The sequence below is a fragment of the Botrytis porri genome, assembly GCF_014898465.1.
Source record: "Botrytis porri strain MUCL 3234 chromosome Unknown BPOR_001, whole genome shotgun sequence".
NCBI classification, from domain to species: Eukaryota; Fungi; Ascomycota; class Leotiomycetes; order Helotiales; family Sclerotiniaceae; genus Botrytis; species Botrytis porri.
In genome coordinates, this window is record NW_024066075.1 from 3,511,397 (window position 1) to 3,530,841 (window position 19,445).

The window sequence follows — 19,445 nt, forward strand, 5'->3', positions numbered from 1 at the left end:
TGATTCAAAAATTTGATATGTTGTTAATTATATTATAGGCAGTGGTTATATTGAAGATGATATTGTTATAACATTTAATGTTATAGTAGGAGGTATGATTATTAGAAAAGTTGATTTAAATTATGGGATACTTTGTACTATTCTTTAGTGTTGTATAAAAGGTTACTTTTCTTATCAAAAAGGTGTTCAAAATATGTAAAAGATAGCTCTGATATAAAAGAAAGCATTAGTCGAATAGATATTAGTTCAAGAGGTTTTGGGTATTAGTCCTATATATTGGTAGATACAAGAAATTGACGAAACCCTTTTTGAAATGAAAAGGAATAAGTTTACACTTGGAAAACAATAGATATGTAATTTTCTGCTTAAAAACCCTGAAATTCGAATCAAAAGATAAATCAGAATCGATAATTAATATATTTTAGGTGTTATTACCAAAATTATTAGTAAATTCTTTGAAAAATTGAATTTGCTGGTTATTATTTATATTAAGCTGGAAAATAGATGGAATATGAATGAAGCTGGTATTATGGAAGGCTAGGGCTTAAATGGTATGGTACTTGGAAGTGCTAAGAAAAGCTTTATTCAAAAGAAATAGTTTGGTATAAGAAGTTGAATCTCTTTTATTGAGTGTATCTTTGTTATAAAAAAAGTATTATTATTTTTTGTTATATATAAGGGTAAAAGTATTCAACAATAATGATTCTCTACTAAGCTTGATATATATAAGGATTAGAAATTCTATACTGTAGAAAATGAGTGGATTATTAATGAAACAGATCTAGTATGGTTAAAAGAGGTTTTTATTCCTCAAACCGCCTTTTCTAATTCAAAAAAGGCTAGATTGCTTGTTTTAGACGGGTATGGAAGCTACGAAATCACTCAATTTATACTTAAGTGCTTCAAGAACAATATATACCTTTTGTTTCTTCTTCCATATATATCATATGTATTACAACCTTTTGATTTATTGATATTCTTTTTTCTAAAACATAAATACTGGTATAAACTTAATAAATTAGGTTCACTATTTGATTCTATATTTATAGGCAAGAGGAATTTTCTTGTATACTATCAGAAAGCAAAATTAAAGAGTTTAACTCTGAATAATATCATTTTAGGATGGAGAGCTTCAGATTTATGGCCTTAAAACCGCACTAAGCCTCTTTTGTTTAGATTATTACTTGAAAATAGTAATAAAGAAGTTTAAAGTTTGAATTCAATTTCAGATAATGATTTCATGCTTTAATAAAATATAAATTCATTTTTAATTCGATGGGAAATGTTATAAAAAGTAAATGATTTACAAAAATATATATTAATATTGGAATTTAAAAAAGAAATAGACTTATATGCTCATCAATTACTCTTTTGAAAGATTCAAAAAGTATTTGATATTAAGAACTATGAAATTATGAAGTCTAAACGTTGAATAAAGAAATTAGAATACAAATTAAAATATGTTATACCTAAAAAAAAAAAGAGGAAGGTTAACATTAGCTTAAATTCGAAGTTTTTTAGGATTAAGGTTATATATTAGGCTCAAATCGAAGTCGGTGATTGTGAAATTGATAGGGTGGATTCTGATAGTATATATGAAACTGATGTTACAGAAGATTGTATTGTAGTTGGATAGTTGTTGAATTATTAAAGTTTAAAAATTATATATATATATTTTATAAGGTGGCCGAAAAGTGGGGTGGCCGAAAAGTGGGGTACTGAACTTAATGAACGAGTATCTCACAGCATCTTTGCAGATATCTTACCTAGGCGAAAATGGCGCCTTTATTCAAATTTCACTGGTCGAACAAATGTGAGCTCATACTGTTGGAGAGATGAGGTAGTATTGAAATATGAAAAGAGTTTGATTGCTAAGAGTTTGATTGCTGAGAGTTTTGATAATGCCGGCGTGGTGTTGAGTTATGGGAACGGTTGTCTACAGTCAAAGCTCGTGCTCGAGTACCTTGTGTACATTGTGTTCCACTCCAAATCAAAGCCATGGTCCGCTTCACTAGTTTCTTCCAGCCATCAAATGAATCACAAGAGGAACTTAGAAGACCACTTTCATCAGCTGCGCCTTCTGTTGAGGGCCAGGTTGATAACTTTACCGAAGACGGCGATATAGCTCCAATAAAGACTACAGATGGTACAGACGAGAAAAATAGCACTACCAGATCCATAAATAATGCGAAAAGCAAAATTTCATTTAGACCCACGGTTTCGATTGAAAATGAAGGGAATGGCCGCAAACTCAGTATCCCTAAAAGTAGAGGGCGTAGGAAGATCGAAGAGCCTCTTCCCATGGCGAGATGCGAAGTGTGTCATAAAGCCAAAATGAAGATCGACCCTGCGACATCAAATTATGATGCGAGGCTAAGACATTGCGTTAAATTCTTGACAATGCGTGCTAATGGCGAGCGTGTAGCGGATTACCGCTTACCAGACGGTGGCACACATAAGTTGCCTAACAAGCTTCGATCCTTGCGGAAATTCTTGAGCAAACACTCCACTATAATAGAGAAGTCCACTGCAAACAAGATGCCCGTTTCTCAAAAATTGAGGCAATACATAGATATGAACTTTACTGCGAATTATCTATTCGAAATTCGAACTGCAAACCAAGATGTTTCTGAAAACGAAGAAAAGTGGCATTCATCTTTCTGGGTTCCTAGAAATTGGGATCCAGACAGCTCAAAGCCATGTTCTGGGATACGCAATAATCTCTTTTGGAGGTACTATGGTGGACCTTTTCAAGTCTATCCGGGCCATTTTTTTTGTCCAATGGATGAGATCAGAAGCTGCCACAATTCATGCAAGACAGTGAAGGGCACAGCAGCCACAAAAGACTTCCGTCTCCTTGAAAATGTCAAGCCGATGAATGTTCGCATGAAATGCCGATGTGTTGAAGGGGGAAAGAATAGCCTTGACCAGAGCTGGAATGTACGATTATATAAGCGAATGTCGGAGGAAGAGAAGAGGAACGAGAAAGAAAAGGAATATCAGGAAGGATTGGCTTTTGCGAAGCCTAATGATAATCGAAAGTCGGGGGCGAAGGTGAAGGAGAATTCCGAGTCGAGTTCCTGGGCAAATCCTGGTCTTCAATTTGATTCCTTAGCAGATGACACCAGACTAGTCCTTGAAGAAGCTGATAGAGCCGCAAAGAAGAGTAAGGATAAGCAAGATCCTATCAAGTCACTGGAAGGCGAGAATGGCCTACCAAGAATCAAGGAGGAGATCAACACAAACCCCCAGAATGAACTGGTAAATAATGAAAAAATTTCAACTCCTGTTAATGAAAACATTGCATTCACCGATTATGGAGCTTCTCAGAACACCGGCTTAGAAGGACCAGAAAGAATCCGAGAACTGCACCCTTCCGTAATTCAAGATGAAAGTATTTCACCAACTGGCTCGGGGATTGGTCGAGACAGCGATGCAGAGGAGGGAAATCAAATCCGAGAATCCCGATCTTCAGTAGCTCAGGATGAGACGACTCTGGCTACTGGCTCTGAGTCTCCTCAAAATACCAATTCAGAATGGGGAAACGAATTTCTGAACTGGCAATTCCTGTTACACCAAGATGAGAGTACTTCAGCCACTCGACCTGACTCTTTGGAATAACAATTAGATGGATGGGCCAAATTTGAATAATAGCGAGCGACTTTAAATGTGTTCCAGCCTTAGTCAGAATACAACACAGCGCGTTTCATGATTCATTGATTCTGCGATTGTGAGTTGTTGCTTCGTGTGGTAAGGTAGCGTATCCGTTTAATCCGTGACTTGGTGTACATGTATCTCATGAAGTGACTATGAAATGATGGTAAGAAGATTTATGTATTTCTTGACAGATATCTAGGTGATGTTTTGTGAAATAGGATTCAGTCTCATAAGATTATGTGCAAGTAATCAGCTAACGAAATCTTGGTGAGCATAAATTAAAGTCGACTTCATGGATATTGCTCACCGAATGTACTGTTCCGGGGACACTTGGAGGGGAAATCATCCCTTTTCCCTTACCATGTTTTAAGAGAAATCATATCTGCACAGGAAACGCGTGACCTCACCCATTTGCTGGCTTTTATTTTCTCGAGCATGTGTTGAATTTGATCATTGCTTTAGTGAAATACTTAGATAAAATTGGGGTCTGTAGTGTATTTAGTTACCAAATCTCGGCTAGAATTTCACAGAATGATTGGAACTTGGGGGATCGACAATTTCATAAAAGAATTGATACCTGGTATTTGGAGACTTGGAGGCGCTAGTGTATGGATTACCTGCGGCACCCTTCCTCGATGATATGAATATCTTAAAAGATATAATTTTCATGTTGATAAAAGCATCTGATTTCAAGAATTATGCGACTGTCGAATCCGAATCAGGACGCGACGATGTCATTGCGAACAGAAGTTTTTTGTGATTCTACAGTATCAAATGGTATTCATTTTCATCTTGGATTTTTCACTAAAACCTCGAGATCTATGTGAGATCTTCCTGGTGGTGTGTTAGTTTCAATTATAGTTTGTGAATTAGTCTTTTCATGACGATGCTGGGAAAAGAGCAGTCGACATAGTTTATCCTTATATAATCATCAACCTCACATGTATCTCTCAAGGACACGTAAAATTTCCACAGACCGAGAAATCAACCTTCAACCATGATGGAAGTCAAGGATGGTGATCAGATAGCACACATAAATGCGCTTCGCAGGGAATTTTTGCATTATTTTAAGGAAGTAAGTATATTGTATTTCCGCACACTGATACTTAACTAAAACGGTCTAATAGGATCGCACCATTCGTCCACCAGGAACCGAGAATGCCGAAGAAATCAGAATGAAACTACCTCTCGTGCGCTATTACGGAGATCTCCCAGAAATAGACGACCCTTGGTTTCCCTTTCTATTCGCGGCTTCCCATGGAAGAATCGTCCATAAGCCACCACATGCTCTTGAACGTCTCGGACCACTCATACGCAGAACACAGTATTTGGTTCGAGTAGAGGTTCAATACAGGGTCATATTTCTAGTCGAGTCCATTGACGATGATGGCCGTCTCATTTTTGTAGAGATTGATCGACATCTTTTAACTCATCCATTTGAACCCCCAGTGTTGCCGGAATGGCTTCAGGGTATGTTTGTTCCTAATGTTGGGAAGGGGTTAGAGTGGGTGTGTATGGAATGGGGACATAAGTCACTTTTTAGGTGTAGCTCCTGGTCGAAGACAGGAACATCTTGGTGGTAATCATATTGGTCTGTTTGGAGAAAAGTAATCTGAGGAAAGGTCATTCAATCTTCAAGAGGTTGACCTGGGGAATGTCGGTAATTTGGTAAACGAATTGAAAGTGCAGAGGTGGTGCAGAGTCTAAAGGGATTATACTACTATGAGGCTCTAGGCATTGGAAAACATAATTTTAGATCTACTTGCAAGTCCCGAGGTCTCCTAGATCTGTCTTCTTTCCTTTAATTTCTATTCTACTCTTCAATCTTTCTCTTGCTTGACTTTCAGTTTATCAGTCTTTCCTATTTTCTGACTAACACATATCAAAACTCTCCGTCTTCTAAATAATGAATACTGAAGACACAGGGACAACAAAGAACTAAAATCGTTTCTGAAGTTGCAAAGATATGAGTGGTAGTCAAGTTTAGCCAACAATGGGTTTCTAGGAGCAGTTATATCCAATAAAGAAGGCACGAGGTACCTTCTGAGGCATTTATCTTGACGTAACAGAAGCTCCAATTCAGAAGGTATGACTAACACAAGGAAAGGACGAGATGGTCTATGACATATCAAGAGGTGCCTATTGTTGACCTCGGACCACCTTCATTATTTACTTGAATCTTTTTTACCCGAGCTTTGACTACCACTTCTTATATTCACCTTCTCATGATGAGTATTTCTTTGTTACGAGTTAACTCTTACGTATTATTACTGTCTTGCCCTGTCTGTTCCTCAGTTTCAAAGTACCAGTAAGGCTAGTACAATGACAATGGCACTTGGACGTTTTTTTGAAGTGCTTTCCATTCTACTGATTTTGCATGATCTGAGCTTCCAGAATATGAGTTTGATACCACCTTTTGCCCCCCAATGGGTGCTGAAAAACTAGCTAGTTTCTTTCTCTAGACTTGTGAATTCATAGTTTAGGTTCACAGGAAGCAACATCCGTCCTGGATAGTTCAAAACCACTGGAGATAGCCATATCAAGAACAAAGATGAAGCATATTGAATTACACTTCGAGGCCTAAGTGCAGAGCACGGCAACCCCCGAATCTTTTGTACCTTAAAATCGTGACGACATATAGAATATTCACTCTTGATGGCTATGCAGGGCCCTCTAGATACCTTGATAAAGCTTGATCTAAGCGATCGCCCACATATTGTACCTCCTTCAGCGACTTCGCTTCTTCTCCTTTCTCCTTACAACCACAATCATTACACCACAATCTTTAACAATAATTAGAACCACCAACACTATGGCACCCAGAGCTAAACCAATTAATTCCTCCTCAAAGAGTAAGGGACTCATTGAGAAAGAGGATATATTCCCCACCATCGTTCATTCAAACTCCGTCACCCCTCTCCAGGACTCTCTTCTCAATTCTCCTTTCAATTCCAACTTCGAAGACAATGGCGACCTTCAAGCTCAGCATAACCTGGAAGAATCAATTGATCCAGAGTTGACGCAAAACAACGCCGTCAATCCTTCTCTCGACCCAGATTTCAATCATGCATTTTCCTTTGAGGTTGATCCTTCATTGGGTCTGGATTCAAATTTCCCAGAGTCTGCGCCAGATTCATATTCAATTAATCCAACAAATCAATATGAGTCCAATGGCGAGTTTGCTGAGTATATCCCTGATCCAAACGATTGCAATTCATTCCATATTGATAACGTTGGAGCCCCTTCATCTTTCCGACTCGGCAATGCCAACGACCGTGTCGAAATTCAAAAGCCACCTACAAAGGTGCCATTTGTTGATCCTATGCATCCACACGCGCACCTGAAGCATGTTCCTGTATTTTGCTGCCAGTCGCCAACCTGTGTACGAGAGTGCAAGGTTGACTATAAGTATGCGACTCGCCAATTTACATTGTATTACTCTCGACAATCGATTGAGGAGCTCTTGTACAGTGGTCGCAAACGTGTTTTGCCGCAGACAGAGAATCCAGATCATCGCATTCCAATGCTTCTTCTTTCCGGAGCTCGCGTCTACAGGGCCGAGAAGTTGGGAGAGAATCCGGTCGTACGACTTTTTGTTGGTGATATCATCAATCGCAAAAAGAAGTATTGGGAGGTTTTGCCTGGAGGCGCAGTTGAACAGTTGGGATGGATTCATGAGTTAAGAGACACGGTAGCTCCTGCAGACAGATGTAGTGCTTGGAAGTGCACCACTCATGGAGATATTTGGAATGTTAGCATTCTAGACCATCTTTTCGACAATGGTGCCGAAAATACTAGTACACTAGGAACCGACTACGATAGTGGCTATGCGAGCTCTTCTAGTAGAATGGGAAATTCGTCAAGAAAGGGATCATCTACATATGGCGACAACAATACCGCTTTCAATACGAGTCCTGTCACTCCTGTCAAGTACGTCGGCGACAATAATTCGACTTTCAAGATGAGTCCCGTTACATCCACCAAGTACCCATTCGATGGTTACGATATGGGTTTTAACACAAGTCCAACTACACCAACCAACGACCCACCTGGTGATCATCGCGGTCCAAAAGCTCCTACTCACAGTCCCAAGCCTCGCCGCAACCGACACCGCAATCGCATCCACGGCGCCAACAAGATGAGTTCAAGCTCCAACAACAATTCCCTCGAACAAATCGAGGAAGATCTCGAGGAATTCGAGATCAGCGGCGACGTCGCCGAACTTCTTGAGTTCAATAGCTACGCCAGTACCAGTGGATGCGATTTCATGCAACCCCAAACTCACATGTGGGATGAGGATCTTCTCAGTGAGGTTAATACTTTCATCGCTGATGGAGTCCACTTTGGCGAATCTTTTGAGCATACTATTGGACACGACTTCAATGCTATTTGAATTGAACGAACTATTACTACGAGATGGATATGAGGATACCTAACTTATCATATGGCTGGACCATTACTGTAATTGACATAGATGCAAGACTGGATATCATCAGACGTTTATTTTGCGATTTTTTTCGACTCTTTCCTTTCCTTTGTTTTTCGTCGCGCGTTTGGCATCATGGGAATGAATGAATGGATTATGAATAGGAAACGGTTACCGGGTGCATTATTTTTCGATTTTCGATTTTCTTTCTTTTTTTTTTTTTCTTTTTTCTTCGATTTCTTTTTTTCTGCAGACAGACAATGAGTTCCATGATGATATTTCGTTCATGAGTTAATAGTTAATGGTACTTGGTACTTGGTCAACCATAAATGGATAATGGATAATGGTAATGACGAGAAGCAATGGGTAGTGGGTAGTGAATATCATTTTTCCAGTAATGAGTTACTGAGTAATTGGCGGGGGAAATCATGGCATAGCATGGCATAGCATGGAAAGAGGAGTTGAGATATGACATGAAGAGGTGTCGATTATGGAGTTGTATCTATCTTAAGAGCAGGGCTGGCCCTGGAATTAATGCGATGGTGTTATTATTTTGATTGAGGTGTTGTGTGTGTGTATGCTCGTGAAATTTTCCGTGTGAGATGTGGTGATTGTTGACTTGAATGTAGTTGACAGTTGGGGATGTGGTTTAGCTAGTAAGTGAGATTCTTGAATTGTAGAAGCATCTAAATCGGAGATATCATCTAAGAATTCTTCTTTCGTGCGTGTTGTTGTTGAAAAGAATGACACTACGACATTAGAAGACTGCAGTGTAAAATCTCAATCTATAATACCTACCCGCCAAATCGAGATAGAAGTCTAGACCTGAAAAGAATCCGAATATTCCTACTCAACTACCGCTGCAAACGTACATCTTCACAAGGCTGAGACATATATGGTAACTACTACTCAGTGGTGAGAACTTGAGGATATCACCGGATCAGCTTGATGTAAATGAATTCGGAAGTTGCGGTATTCTGCGGCGTACTCCTCACTAAGTTTAAGCGCATGTAAGACAAAAAAAAATGAAAAAGAAAATCCCAAAAAGTATCAGGAGGTCCATAGCATGTCACTCCTACCTCTCCCGCTCCTTATTTAACACTCAAAGATCTTGTGATTCTTACGGTCCTCTACATTAGTGATTAAAGAACGCTCTAGATCATCGATAAATTATTACAACTTACCAACTGATCATATTATAAGAAGTACGAGAGGCGTTGGATATGGATATGGAACTGGAACTGGGTTGAATTGGGTTAGATTTCAGTTTACTTATATACTTTATAGATGTGATTTTTGGATTGTGTTGGATTGTGTAGAGTGTGTGCTTCCCGCATGATGGGGATGAGAATGAGGAGAATTGTTGGATTTGGGATTTGAAGAAACTTGAGAAATCTTGGGGATTCGGGGAGAGTGGGATGGTGAGATGGTGGGACGAAGTGGCAGATGTGGGAGTGAGATTCTTGAATGTGTATTTGAATTCGAATTTGCAGCCAGAGATTGAAAAGGTATGGTGAGGTGAGTTGGATATATGAATTGATAAATATTCCTTGAATATCAAATTGAAGAAAACCAAATCCAAAACACATCTATAAACACATGTATATATACACACAACACAGCACAGCACAACACCCCAAACCTCAATCCCTCAATCCCAAAATCTAAAGTCCAGCCAGACACCTCCAAATCCCTCTGCAAAGAATCTCAAGACTCCTAGCCCATCTACGGAGTATTCTAAGCATTCCCCCCCCTTACTTCGTAGCTATAACTGTACATTCCTCGGCTCATCTGATTTGGGTTCTGATTTGGGTTCTGATTTGGGTTCTGATTTTGATTTTCCAAGTTTGAAGGAAAGAAAGGGAAACAGAAAAAAGGAGAAAAGGGAAAAGGGAAAAGGAAAAAAAGGTAAAGAGGGAAATGAAATGAAATGAAACACTTCTCGGTAACTACCTTCCACATTCCTGTTCTGGGGAATCAACAGTTCCATTGTGCATGGGTTGTGAAGCAAAATGGTTGATAGGGAGGAATGTACATATACCTCTGATCTCTTATTCCACCAAGAAGCGGATGGGGAGAGTTCTTCTATCTATATATATAACGAGATAGCCCCGCGACAATTTGGGGAAACTATATCATCAACCATACCCATCTTGAGAATCCAAATATATTTGTTAAAAAAAACATTAATAAGAATGCATTTCCTGATACAAACCCTCATCGCCGCAGCATTCCTCGCCGGCGCTGTATTTTCCGTTCCTCAGGGTATTCCTCCTAATGGGAGTGGTGGTGGTGATCAATCTAGCGTATGTTTTATTTCCTCTCTTCCTCTTTCTCTCCCCGTCCTCATTCTACTCTTCCCCCCATCCCATTCACCTAGACAAAACTAACCCACCAAAAAAAGTGCCACTGGAACTGCTGCGAATACGACCCCTCCACCCACGGCACCCTCTGCAGAAACAACACCGAGCCGTATCCATACGGAGTCGATTGTTATCCGGCGTTGTATGCGGCGAATATGACGTGTTGTCATCAGACGGATTGTCAGGATCAGACGTACTTTGATACGCCGATTGTGGTTATTTAGGGAGGGGCTTGAGGGGGGTTGTGGAATTGGGAGATTGTGGAAGGGGTTTTGGTTATTGGAGGGGTTTAAGGGGGAATAGTGGGTAGATGGTGGGTTTGGGTATGGAGTTGAGGGAAGAAGGGGGGGATTTCGGCTTTGAAAAAGGTGTTGACTTGGCAATTTCGTTGGGATCTTTGGATTATAGGGGAATTGGGCGGGTGATCTGTATTTGAGCGTGCGAAGTAATGCTTCTTGCTTCTAGGACTGAGCTATAAAGCTTTCGTTACAGATGTCGGTTTCCTAGTTAGCAATGGAAAAAACTTGTAGGGGTGTTAGTCTGTCAATCTTTGGGGCATTAAAATGATGAATCTGGTCAATGTGAAACATGAAATGTGAGACATGAGTTGAAGTGTGAGAGAAGCAATAAGCATTAAATGACTTAGCCCGGTTCCAAGGCTATCTTATCTGTGAAGGTAGATCCGCAACTAAGCTGCTTATCTTTTGATTGAATTATTCCAAGATAAATGGATGTTTCAATGCCTAAATAATAAGGGTTAGCGAATTGCTTTTACTTTCCTTCAGTAGTTAATTACCTCATCCGCAGTCATTCTGTTACCACTTTCATAAACAACCAGACTCGCGACCAAATCCCTTCCAGCTTCCTCAGCATTTGGTAATAATTCTTCCCATGGTTTACTCGGGAAGATATTCCACCATTGAAATGGATTTGTTTTCCACTTCATTGCTTCCGGCCATGTCTCTGCGGTTGGTGTTCCTAAGGTTTTGAACATACTCAAGATCAGACCCAGTTGATTCCCATCTTCATCACCGCGTCGGCTTTCGAGGAGTGGGTTAGGAGGCGAGCGGAGACATTCGGCGAGAAGAACACCCGTAGACCAGAGATCAAGAGACGTCGTGTAAGCTGTATTAGAAAAAAGAGTCTCGGGGCAGCGATAGCATGTAGTACCAACCTCAAGACATTTTTGATCAGAGGGCTCAGCAGATGAGGAGATGATTGGGTGCCATGCGGTGCCTAAATCAGTGATGACAACGGGAATTTGACCATTGATATCCTGAGGTAAAAGAATATTGGATGGTGATATATCACGGTGAATAATTTGTTCTGCATGAAGGTATGCGAGCCCGGATAATAATTGTTTGAAGATCATTTTAGTTGTGCGCGTGCTGAGACCATTGCTACTTTTAGATAGCAAGTCTGTCAATGTGTATGGCATATATGGCAATACCAGAACTAATCTTGATTCTTCATCATGGATTGTTTTGATGAGTGACATTATTGAAGGATGTGAAAGCTTTTTGAGGATAGCAATTTCACGAGCAGGAGAATGTGGCTCCATGTTATGAGTTTCTGTTATCACTTTTAAAGCATAGGAAGTCTCTTCAGTATCGCACCTATAAACTTGAGAGACAGCACCACTGGATATATGGTGACAATCTTTATAAGATCCTATGGTGATACCGGGGCCTTTGGGTGATGGAGATGTTGTGGATAAAAAGGCTTCATCATTTGGCTGGGTAGGATTACATAAATCATCATAGGCGGCCTATGCATTGTGTCAGTAAGATAGTTACGACAAGTTGAACGTTCACTTAACTCAACACTAAACGTCTTTTCTCCTGCAGAACTACAAAGAACAGCAAATGGAGGCAGAGAAGTATCGTGAGAAAAGGGGAAAGGCGTATTGCTCACGTGACACAGAATACTTATATTTGAAACTTTAACTCACTCTTGATGACGAAGAATCATAAGCCTCTGCTTCGATTTCAAATGCAGTTTTTTGCGTATTCCCGCCAAGACCACCGACTGAGAGGTACTTCTTTCTATTATTAGGAAGATTAGCCATGTCAATTTACGAGTTGAAGGAGAGTGGTGCCACTTTACAGCTTGGAGATATTATCGTATCGTTCGGAAGCTTTCAAATCATGTTTCCAATCTGGTGCAGAGCTCATATTGTTGAGTTGAAAGAGTGTAAACAATGATACACTAGATATAGATAGTGTTCTCTTGTAGACTGTGTTGCTCTGCAGAGATGCTTTATCCGAGGTGATCAGTTCGTATAAGATAGGAGATGATCTCTAGTGTTTTCGGATAAAGTTCGGTTATGTCTTATTGGAAATATAAGAAGTCTTGTCTCTGATTGAGCATGTAATGTAAATAGAGCAGATGTAGTGGATATGTGAATACGTGAATATTATTAGATGATTGACAATATGGATACCATGTAAAGCATCCGGAATGTCCAGACTATTCCCCTTTGGTCTTTCTCAAGTATGGATCTGGTGAACTAACCGGTTCTTATATGCTTGACTTGTTATTTCAGACTGGTTTTATCTGCTCGACTTGCTTTACCTTTACCTCCTTCATTGATATAAGGTTTCATCATTTCTCACAAGAAGAATCGGTGACACATCACGTGCTTCTTCAATTGCACCTACCCAGGAGAGCATACTCTGTACTGCAAGTAATGTATGTGCATTGCTCATTTTGTTTTTGCATGATTCTCCAACAAGGATTATGTATGGATGGAAGCAACCGAAAAAGCTTCGACCAATCAATTCCAGAAAGAGAAAGAGCCGCTTTCACTCCTTCGAGCTTGGAATCGTGGAGAACTTCTAATTCCGAGAGAGAGCGCATGATATTTATCCAATATCATATTATACTGTCTCGTACCTTGCTGTCTCGTACCTTTTATAGGAAAGAGTACTGACTTAACATACAAACTTATATTTACAAGAAATAATTCTCCATTCATTCCTTTTTACAACAAGTACAAGGACAACTGCAACTACTTTTACCTACAAAGAAGAAGAACATGAACAATCATTAGTCACCACTAGATGATCAACTCATTGGAAGTTAGGATTACAGCAAATCACAAACATGGATGCAGTAGACCGACAAGAGTATCCGGCTATGCTGGTGAGTTGTTCCTTTTCCCACAGAATCACAGCACACCGAGTATTGATTCTTCACTTCTAGGATCGATTACAACCAGGGCCAGCTGCAGTAAAACTTAATGAGCGTGTGAAGAGGATAAATAAAGTGAATACGGAAATCGCGGATTGGTTGCAGGTATATATATGATCGGACGGCTGCGATGGCATATTATTTACACATTTAATAGGAGCGCCGCAAAGTAGAAGAACAATATGCTTCTGGTCTCCGAAAGCTTGCGCGCAAACCTTTACAAGAAACTGGGGGAGATTTGGGGTATGGCATGTTGGGACATTTGGTTTCGACATTAGCTAACCGGAACCTAGGGTATTCGATACACCATGGAGGAAAATTGTGAATTCGGTCGAATCGATCGCGGATTCTCATCACAATTTAGCTGAGCGAATCTCCAAAGATGTTGAACAACCATTGCGACAATTCGCTACCCAAAACCGAGAAATGCAGGGAATGACAACAATACAAGGAAATCTCGGGGCGATGGCTAAGGAGTTGGAAGATGCGCAACATGCCTCGGACAAGCTCAGTAAGAAGGGGGGGAAAGTAAGTACGCAGAAGGTGGAGAATGCAGCTGCCAAATTACAGAATGCGGAACAACAATGGCAAGCACAAGCTCCATTCATATATGAGAGTCTTCAGGCAGTAGATGAAAGGCGACTGAACCACCTCCGCGATGTCCTCACGCAATTCGAAACCCATGAAGCCGATAGAATTGAGAGAAGTCGAGTGGCCGTTGAGCAAACCTTAACAGCATTGTTGGAGGTAGATACTGCCCAGGAAATTAGGAATTGGTCTGAATCATCTACCGCGGTAAGGCCCGTCATGGAGCGGCCCGCCAGACAATTTTCGAGCGCTGGAGAAAGTGGCGCAATGCCATTACCTCCACCCACTCCACGGTCTACACATTCAGCAGCTGCTAGTGATATATCAAGACAAGAAGGTTCTAGTGGTAAGCTAAAGTTCTTGAATTCTTGTTGTTCCTACAGAGAATACTGCTCTACATGACTATGTGATTTATGCTGACTTATGAAATCTAGAGTCGAAGCTAAAGAGCCGATTTGGTACGATGCTTCAACGTCGACGCCAAAGCGTTCATGGAGGATTTGCTCGCGCCCCATCACCGAACAAGGGATTCGCGAGTTTGAATCGCAATTCCAACAGCAGCTCAGGACGACCAACCCTTTCACCCCATACTTCTTCAACCAATTTGCGAGAATCTTCACAAGACAACCGACTTTTTGCTCTTCCCGAATCACCATCTAATCGCGATACTTTACAGCCTAATGGCAACTCTCATGGCATGGGCCAAGATTCATTAAGCGCATCCGATGCGATTAGACCAGCTACTTCCAATGGTGTACCAAGTCCGGGAATGATGGATCTGTCGGAAGTTGAACCACCATCGGGTCCACCTCCATCGCATTTCAAAGAAGCCCAAAAGGATTCTGAAGGCTTCACGGTGCCAGCAGCCATGAACGATCCTATATCGCAAGCTCTTAATGAAGCTCATGAGCAAAATGAACCTCAGTTTAAGCTAGACATCCGAGATCAACCAATTCCCGAGCAAGATGCAGATGCACAAGCTGCATTATCAAGTGTTGCCAATACTTTGCGTTCATCCCAACTAACTACTCCTGGTCGAAAAGTTGGTACTGTCCGAGGTCGAAGAGATGTTCGAAACACAGTCTATGTACCTTCACCTAATCTTGATGTAAGCAGCATAGAGAACAACTTGCCTCCTTCGCCAGCTTTCTCGCCCGGAGGGGCACGTGCGGCAGCATTTGCAGCTATTTCGGAGCATGGCCATGCTGCGCCAAGTGTATCTGATGCAAATTCGATTCGTTCCGGGCATTCTCTTTCCAATAATGTTGTGGTCAAACATGCTGATATGCATCACCCTGGCCTCAACGCGTCAATGATAGAGACTGTCAGCGCCACATTAGAAAACGGGGCAGTTAAGACAGTTAAGGTCAGTGGGGAGATTGCTTTAAGCTACATTTCATCGCCGAATGATGTTTCGCTACCAGCTTCAGGTAAGTCAGCCTCAATACATTCAGCTGCAAAGTCTAACGTGCATAGGAACCGAAACAATCAGAATCAACAACTTCCCCGCTCTAGAGGCTATCGGTCCTAATAGAACATTCATTCATCCAGTATCCGCAGAGAAATCGGATGAATTTACAGTGGACCTTGCGTCGGTATCGCACAAAACATCGCCTGCATTTACTTACCGAGTGCATATTGATGATAAGGATATGGCTGGTTATTCGCCATTATTGTTAAAACCGGCGTGGAAACCAGTCGGTGATAAGCTTGGTCTGATTATCGAGTATGCTCTCAATCCAGCTTTCTCCTCGGATGCCATAACTTTCAACAACCTTGTTATCGTAGGTAAATACACAGGTGCTGGAGCTGCCGTGTGTAAATCCAAACCTTCTGGTACCCACTACCGTGACAAGTCTGCTATTGTTTGGCGTCTTGGCGATGTCACTCTCGGTCATGAATGGCATAAAATGAGTGCCTTATTTTCCGGTTCAGATGGCGCGGTTCAGCAACCAGGTCATGCAGAAGCCAGATGGGAAGTTCAACGTCCAATTTCCGGTAGTGGCATCAGCATTTCAAGACTGGAAGCAGCTAAAGGCGCTGAGGAGTCGGATCCATTTGCAGATGAATCATTAGCTCCCACGGCAGGTAATTGGGTTGAAATTGAGACTAGTAGGAAGATTGCCAATGGAGTGTACGAAGCAAGACAAAACACAGCATGAAAAATGGGATAGGATTGGGTTGTTGAGAATTGAAGGTTAAGGGCTCAGGAATGAAAGGAGTTTCTTTCCAGGAGTTTTGTTCTTCTATTTTTGCATGCTCTCTGAGAGTATTTGAAAAGTACATAGGTGCACACAGGAGGGTTCAAAGTATAGTGGAAGTGTAATGGTTGGAGCATGGTGGAAGCGTTTCTTTGAGTTGATACCTAGCGTTTCACGCTGTTCTTTTTCTTTTCTTCTTAGTCTTGTAGTGTAGTATATGTATGTATGTATATACTCAATAACCAGCTCGTTTGAGATTCTGACGTAAGGTTTTTTTTGTCTATGTTTTTTGATGATTGAGGAGTGATTATGGAGTGACTGGTTGATGATGGATGGATGGATGGATGGATGCTATTTACATGTTATATCACAGTCGTCTTTCTTCATGATATATATTACAATTTCTTCTTTTAAAATGGGAGGGTGGGGATGTTGGGAAGAGAATACTATCAAGCTTTATTTAAGTTTAGTTTAGGGAGGGATGTTTTCAGCTTCAGCTTTGCATTTGAGAAAACAGTGAGGATTGATATGATGGGATAGGATATGACATGATAGGTTCGTGGTTTATGGATAATAAGCTTTCTGGTGAGTTGATTGGTGGGATGGGGATGGGGATGGGGATGGAGGATTGGAATGTGGGATGGGGATCTGGAATTGGGGGTTAGTGATTTGGTTGCTGTGTGTTTTGTGTGAGGGTGAGTGTGAGGGGGAGGTTGAGGGTGATAATCCTTGTTCTGCTGAGTATGTATTGAAGGTTTGAGATGGAAGGTTTAAGATTGGGGAGTTGGAGATGCTGGGGGTTGTGTGAGCGTGTGCGTATATGTGTGTGTCTGTATATGTATATATGTATATCAGGTGGAGTGGGATGGGGTTTGACTTTGTTTTAGATTATGGGATTGTGATATGGTGGTATCGGGGTGGGATGGTGGACTTTGTGATATAGTGGCATAGTAGTATTGTGATATTGTAGTATGGTGAGATGGTGATATTAAGGCGAAATGAATTTGGGTGAGGGGTGAGAGGTGAGGGATAATCTGTTCGAGGGGTAGACGGGCTGAGATAGATCTCGAGGTAGGATGAGAAAGTAGGATGGAACAAGCCTAGAGGTACAACAAGTTAGATTAGGAAAGAAGAGGAGTAGAAAGAGGGGTACTCGGATGGTATGAGATGGGAGGGGATAGGCTGCGATCCTTCTCAGGTAGGACTGTGAGTCTTCTGATGGAAGGGAGGGAGGTTGTGTTTATGATTGTAATTGTGAATATATTTGATTATGGCTATGTTAATAATGAATACTAAATAGATAGACATGAATCAGGAGTTGTTTTACTAATACCAATACAAAACTTCGCAATGAGAGGTTAATCAGGCGATCCTGTTACTTGTGATACTGGAACTTCTCGGAGAGTTGTGTGGTGAGACGGTATCTGTATACATGTATGTAACATTTGACAACAAATTTCGATGGACGTAGAAACTACGTCACTGCCCCTCGTTGCTCCTTCTAAAGTTGTGAGTTGGATTTTAAATTATATTACCCCGCTCTGGATTTATTTTAGAGATTCCGATAAATGATCGATTTTACTCTGGGTAACATCTTCCTATCTACAACCTCTCGCGACCTCTTCCAACTTCTAACAACCTTCTACAACTTCTTACAAGATCAACAACTCCTCGCCCATCTCCATCTACACAATCCCAACCCTTCAAGTTTCAATCCCATTACCAAATCAACTCGTATACAAGCAAACAATTATGTCCGACCACGGAAACGAAGAGCAATCCGACAGTTACGGCGGAAAATCTGATACCTACGGTGAGAAACAGGAGAGTGGTATGATTTTTTATTATCTATTTCTTGAGCTTCACTTTCACGTACTGATTTGTGATAGGTTATGGAGGTAGAGATGATGGTACTCAGTCTCGTGGTATGTATCTTCTTTACTCTCTCGCTTTTTCTTCTTCACTTTCTGTTTGATAAAACTTTGGAGTTGTAGCAGGGTACCTGCCATAATGCAAAGCTAATTTGGAAAACGCAGGATATGGCAGTACAGGAAGAGATAACACGAGCAGTGGTCTAGGTGGTGATGATAATGGTAATGATAATGAGTCGGGTGATGCTTATGGCAACACTAGAGAGACTGGCTATGGTAGTACCAGGAAGGATGACACGAGCAGTGGCTTTGGTCAGGATAATACAGTATCTGGTGATAGCTATGGTAGTACTTGGAAGGATAAGACGAGTGGTGGCTTGAATGGAGATGGTGTCTCGTCTGGCGATGCTTATGGTAGTACCAGAAAAGATGATACGACAAGTGGGTATGGTCAAGACAATATCTCATCTGGAGATGCGTATGGCAGCACCGGAAGAAACGTTGCAAGAAGTGGCTTGGGTGACGACATCTCATCAGAGGATACATACGGTAGCACTGGAAGAGACAATACATCATCTGATGATCAACATGGCAGTTCCGGAAACGACAATACAAGAAGCGGCTTAGGTGACGACAACGTCTCATCCGGAGATACGTATGGTAGCACTGAGAGAGACAATACGACATCGGATGATACATACAGCAGCACCCAAAAAGATGATACAAGCAGCAGCTACAACGATGATGTCACTTCCTCAGATGATACATTTGGCTCTACCACGGGCGCCAGAAGTGAGTCACATAATAACGACAAGATTGGTGGATTTGGAGGAGTCGCTAGCTCTTCTGGTTATGGTGATGATGTTACTGGTGATCGTGATGTCTCAGGTGGATATGGTGGAGACAAGAGTGATTCTCAAGGTTTGGGTGAAAATGATGATAATACCATTTCTGGAGGCTATGGTGGTGGTAACAGTCAAACTTCTAGTGGTTATAAGGCCAACAAGTCTGGTTGTGGAGAGGAAGACTATGGTGACAACGACCAGACAAGCTCCGGTGGATATGGTGATAATGACCAGGGTATGTCTGGATTAAAGAAAGGCTTGGAAAAGGCCAAAGAATTGTTCTATAAGAACTGAAGTAATTG

General features: G+C 41.2%; 8 protein-coding genes across 8 annotated transcripts; 7 read left to right on the forward strand and 1 right to left on the reverse strand.

The window, feature by feature from the left end:
* Nucleotides 1-548: 548 nt before the first annotated feature.
* Nucleotides 549-1,150, forward strand: EAF01_000950 (uncharacterized protein; the record flags this gene model as incomplete). The annotated part of the gene is made up of 2 exons (XM_038909200.1): nt 549-602; nt 737-1,150. The coding sequence occupies 2 exons, from the start codon at nt 549-551 to the stop codon at nt 1,148-1,150; spliced, it is 468 nt and encodes a 155-aa protein (XP_038776106.1).
* An 848-nt stretch (nt 1,151-1,998) lies between these two features.
* EAF01_000951 (uncharacterized protein) lies at nt 1,999-3,621 on the forward strand (the record flags this gene model as incomplete). Its single annotated transcript, XM_038909201.1, has 1 exon — nt 1,999-3,621. One exon carries the CDS (start codon nt 1,999-2,001, stop codon nt 3,619-3,621), a length of 1,623 nt encoding a protein of 540 aa, XP_038776107.1.
* A 1,033-nt stretch (nt 3,622-4,654) lies between these two features.
* EAF01_000952 (uncharacterized protein) lies at nt 4,655-5,240 on the forward strand (the record flags this gene model as incomplete). Its single annotated transcript, XM_038909202.1, has 2 exons — nt 4,655-4,732; nt 4,785-5,240. The coding sequence occupies 2 exons, from the start codon at nt 4,655-4,657 to the stop codon at nt 5,238-5,240; spliced, it is 534 nt and encodes a 177-aa protein (XP_038776108.1).
* A 1,229-nt stretch (nt 5,241-6,469) lies between these two features.
* EAF01_000953 (uncharacterized protein) lies at nt 6,470-8,050 on the forward strand (the record flags this gene model as incomplete). Its single annotated transcript, XM_038909203.1, has 1 exon — nt 6,470-8,050. The coding sequence occupies one exon, from the start codon at nt 6,470-6,472 to the stop codon at nt 8,048-8,050; it is 1,581 nt and encodes a 526-aa protein (XP_038776109.1).
* Nucleotides 8,051-10,278: 2,228 nt separating this feature from the next.
* Nucleotides 10,279-10,670, forward strand: EAF01_000954 (uncharacterized protein; the record flags this gene model as incomplete). Its single annotated transcript, XM_038909204.1, has 2 exons — nt 10,279-10,389; nt 10,488-10,670. The coding sequence occupies 2 exons, from the start codon at nt 10,279-10,281 to the stop codon at nt 10,668-10,670; spliced, it is 294 nt and encodes a 97-aa protein (XP_038776110.1).
* Nucleotides 10,671-10,950: 280 nt separating this feature from the next.
* EAF01_000955 (uncharacterized protein) lies at nt 10,951-13,016 on the reverse strand. The gene is made up of 4 exons (XM_038909205.1): nt 12,553-13,016; nt 12,398-12,491; nt 11,243-12,214; nt 10,951-11,189 (listed from the first exon to the last, which is right to left on the reverse strand). The coding sequence occupies exons 1-4, from the start codon at nt 12,618-12,620 to the stop codon at nt 11,160-11,162; spliced, it is 1,164 nt and encodes a 387-aa protein (XP_038776111.1). The 5' UTR covers nt 12,621-13,016; the 3' UTR covers nt 10,951-11,159.
* Nucleotides 13,017-13,551: 535 nt separating this feature from the next.
* On the forward strand, nt 13,552-16,388 carry EAF01_000956 (uncharacterized protein; the record flags this gene model as incomplete). The annotated part of the gene is made up of 6 exons (XM_038909206.1): nt 13,552-13,590; nt 13,651-13,743; nt 13,796-13,881; nt 13,932-14,572; nt 14,661-15,656; nt 15,703-16,388. 6 exons carry the CDS (start codon nt 13,552-13,554, stop codon nt 16,386-16,388), a joined length of 2,541 nt encoding a protein of 846 aa, XP_038776112.1.
* Nucleotides 16,389-18,179: 1,791 nt separating this feature from the next.
* On the forward strand, nt 18,180-19,437 carry EAF01_000957 (uncharacterized protein; the record flags this gene model as incomplete). Its single annotated transcript, XM_038909207.1, has 3 exons — nt 18,180-18,258; nt 18,317-18,352; nt 18,464-19,437. 3 exons carry the CDS (start codon nt 18,180-18,182, stop codon nt 19,435-19,437), a joined length of 1,089 nt encoding a protein of 362 aa, XP_038776113.1.
* Between the last annotated feature and the right edge of the window lie 8 nt (nt 19,438-19,445).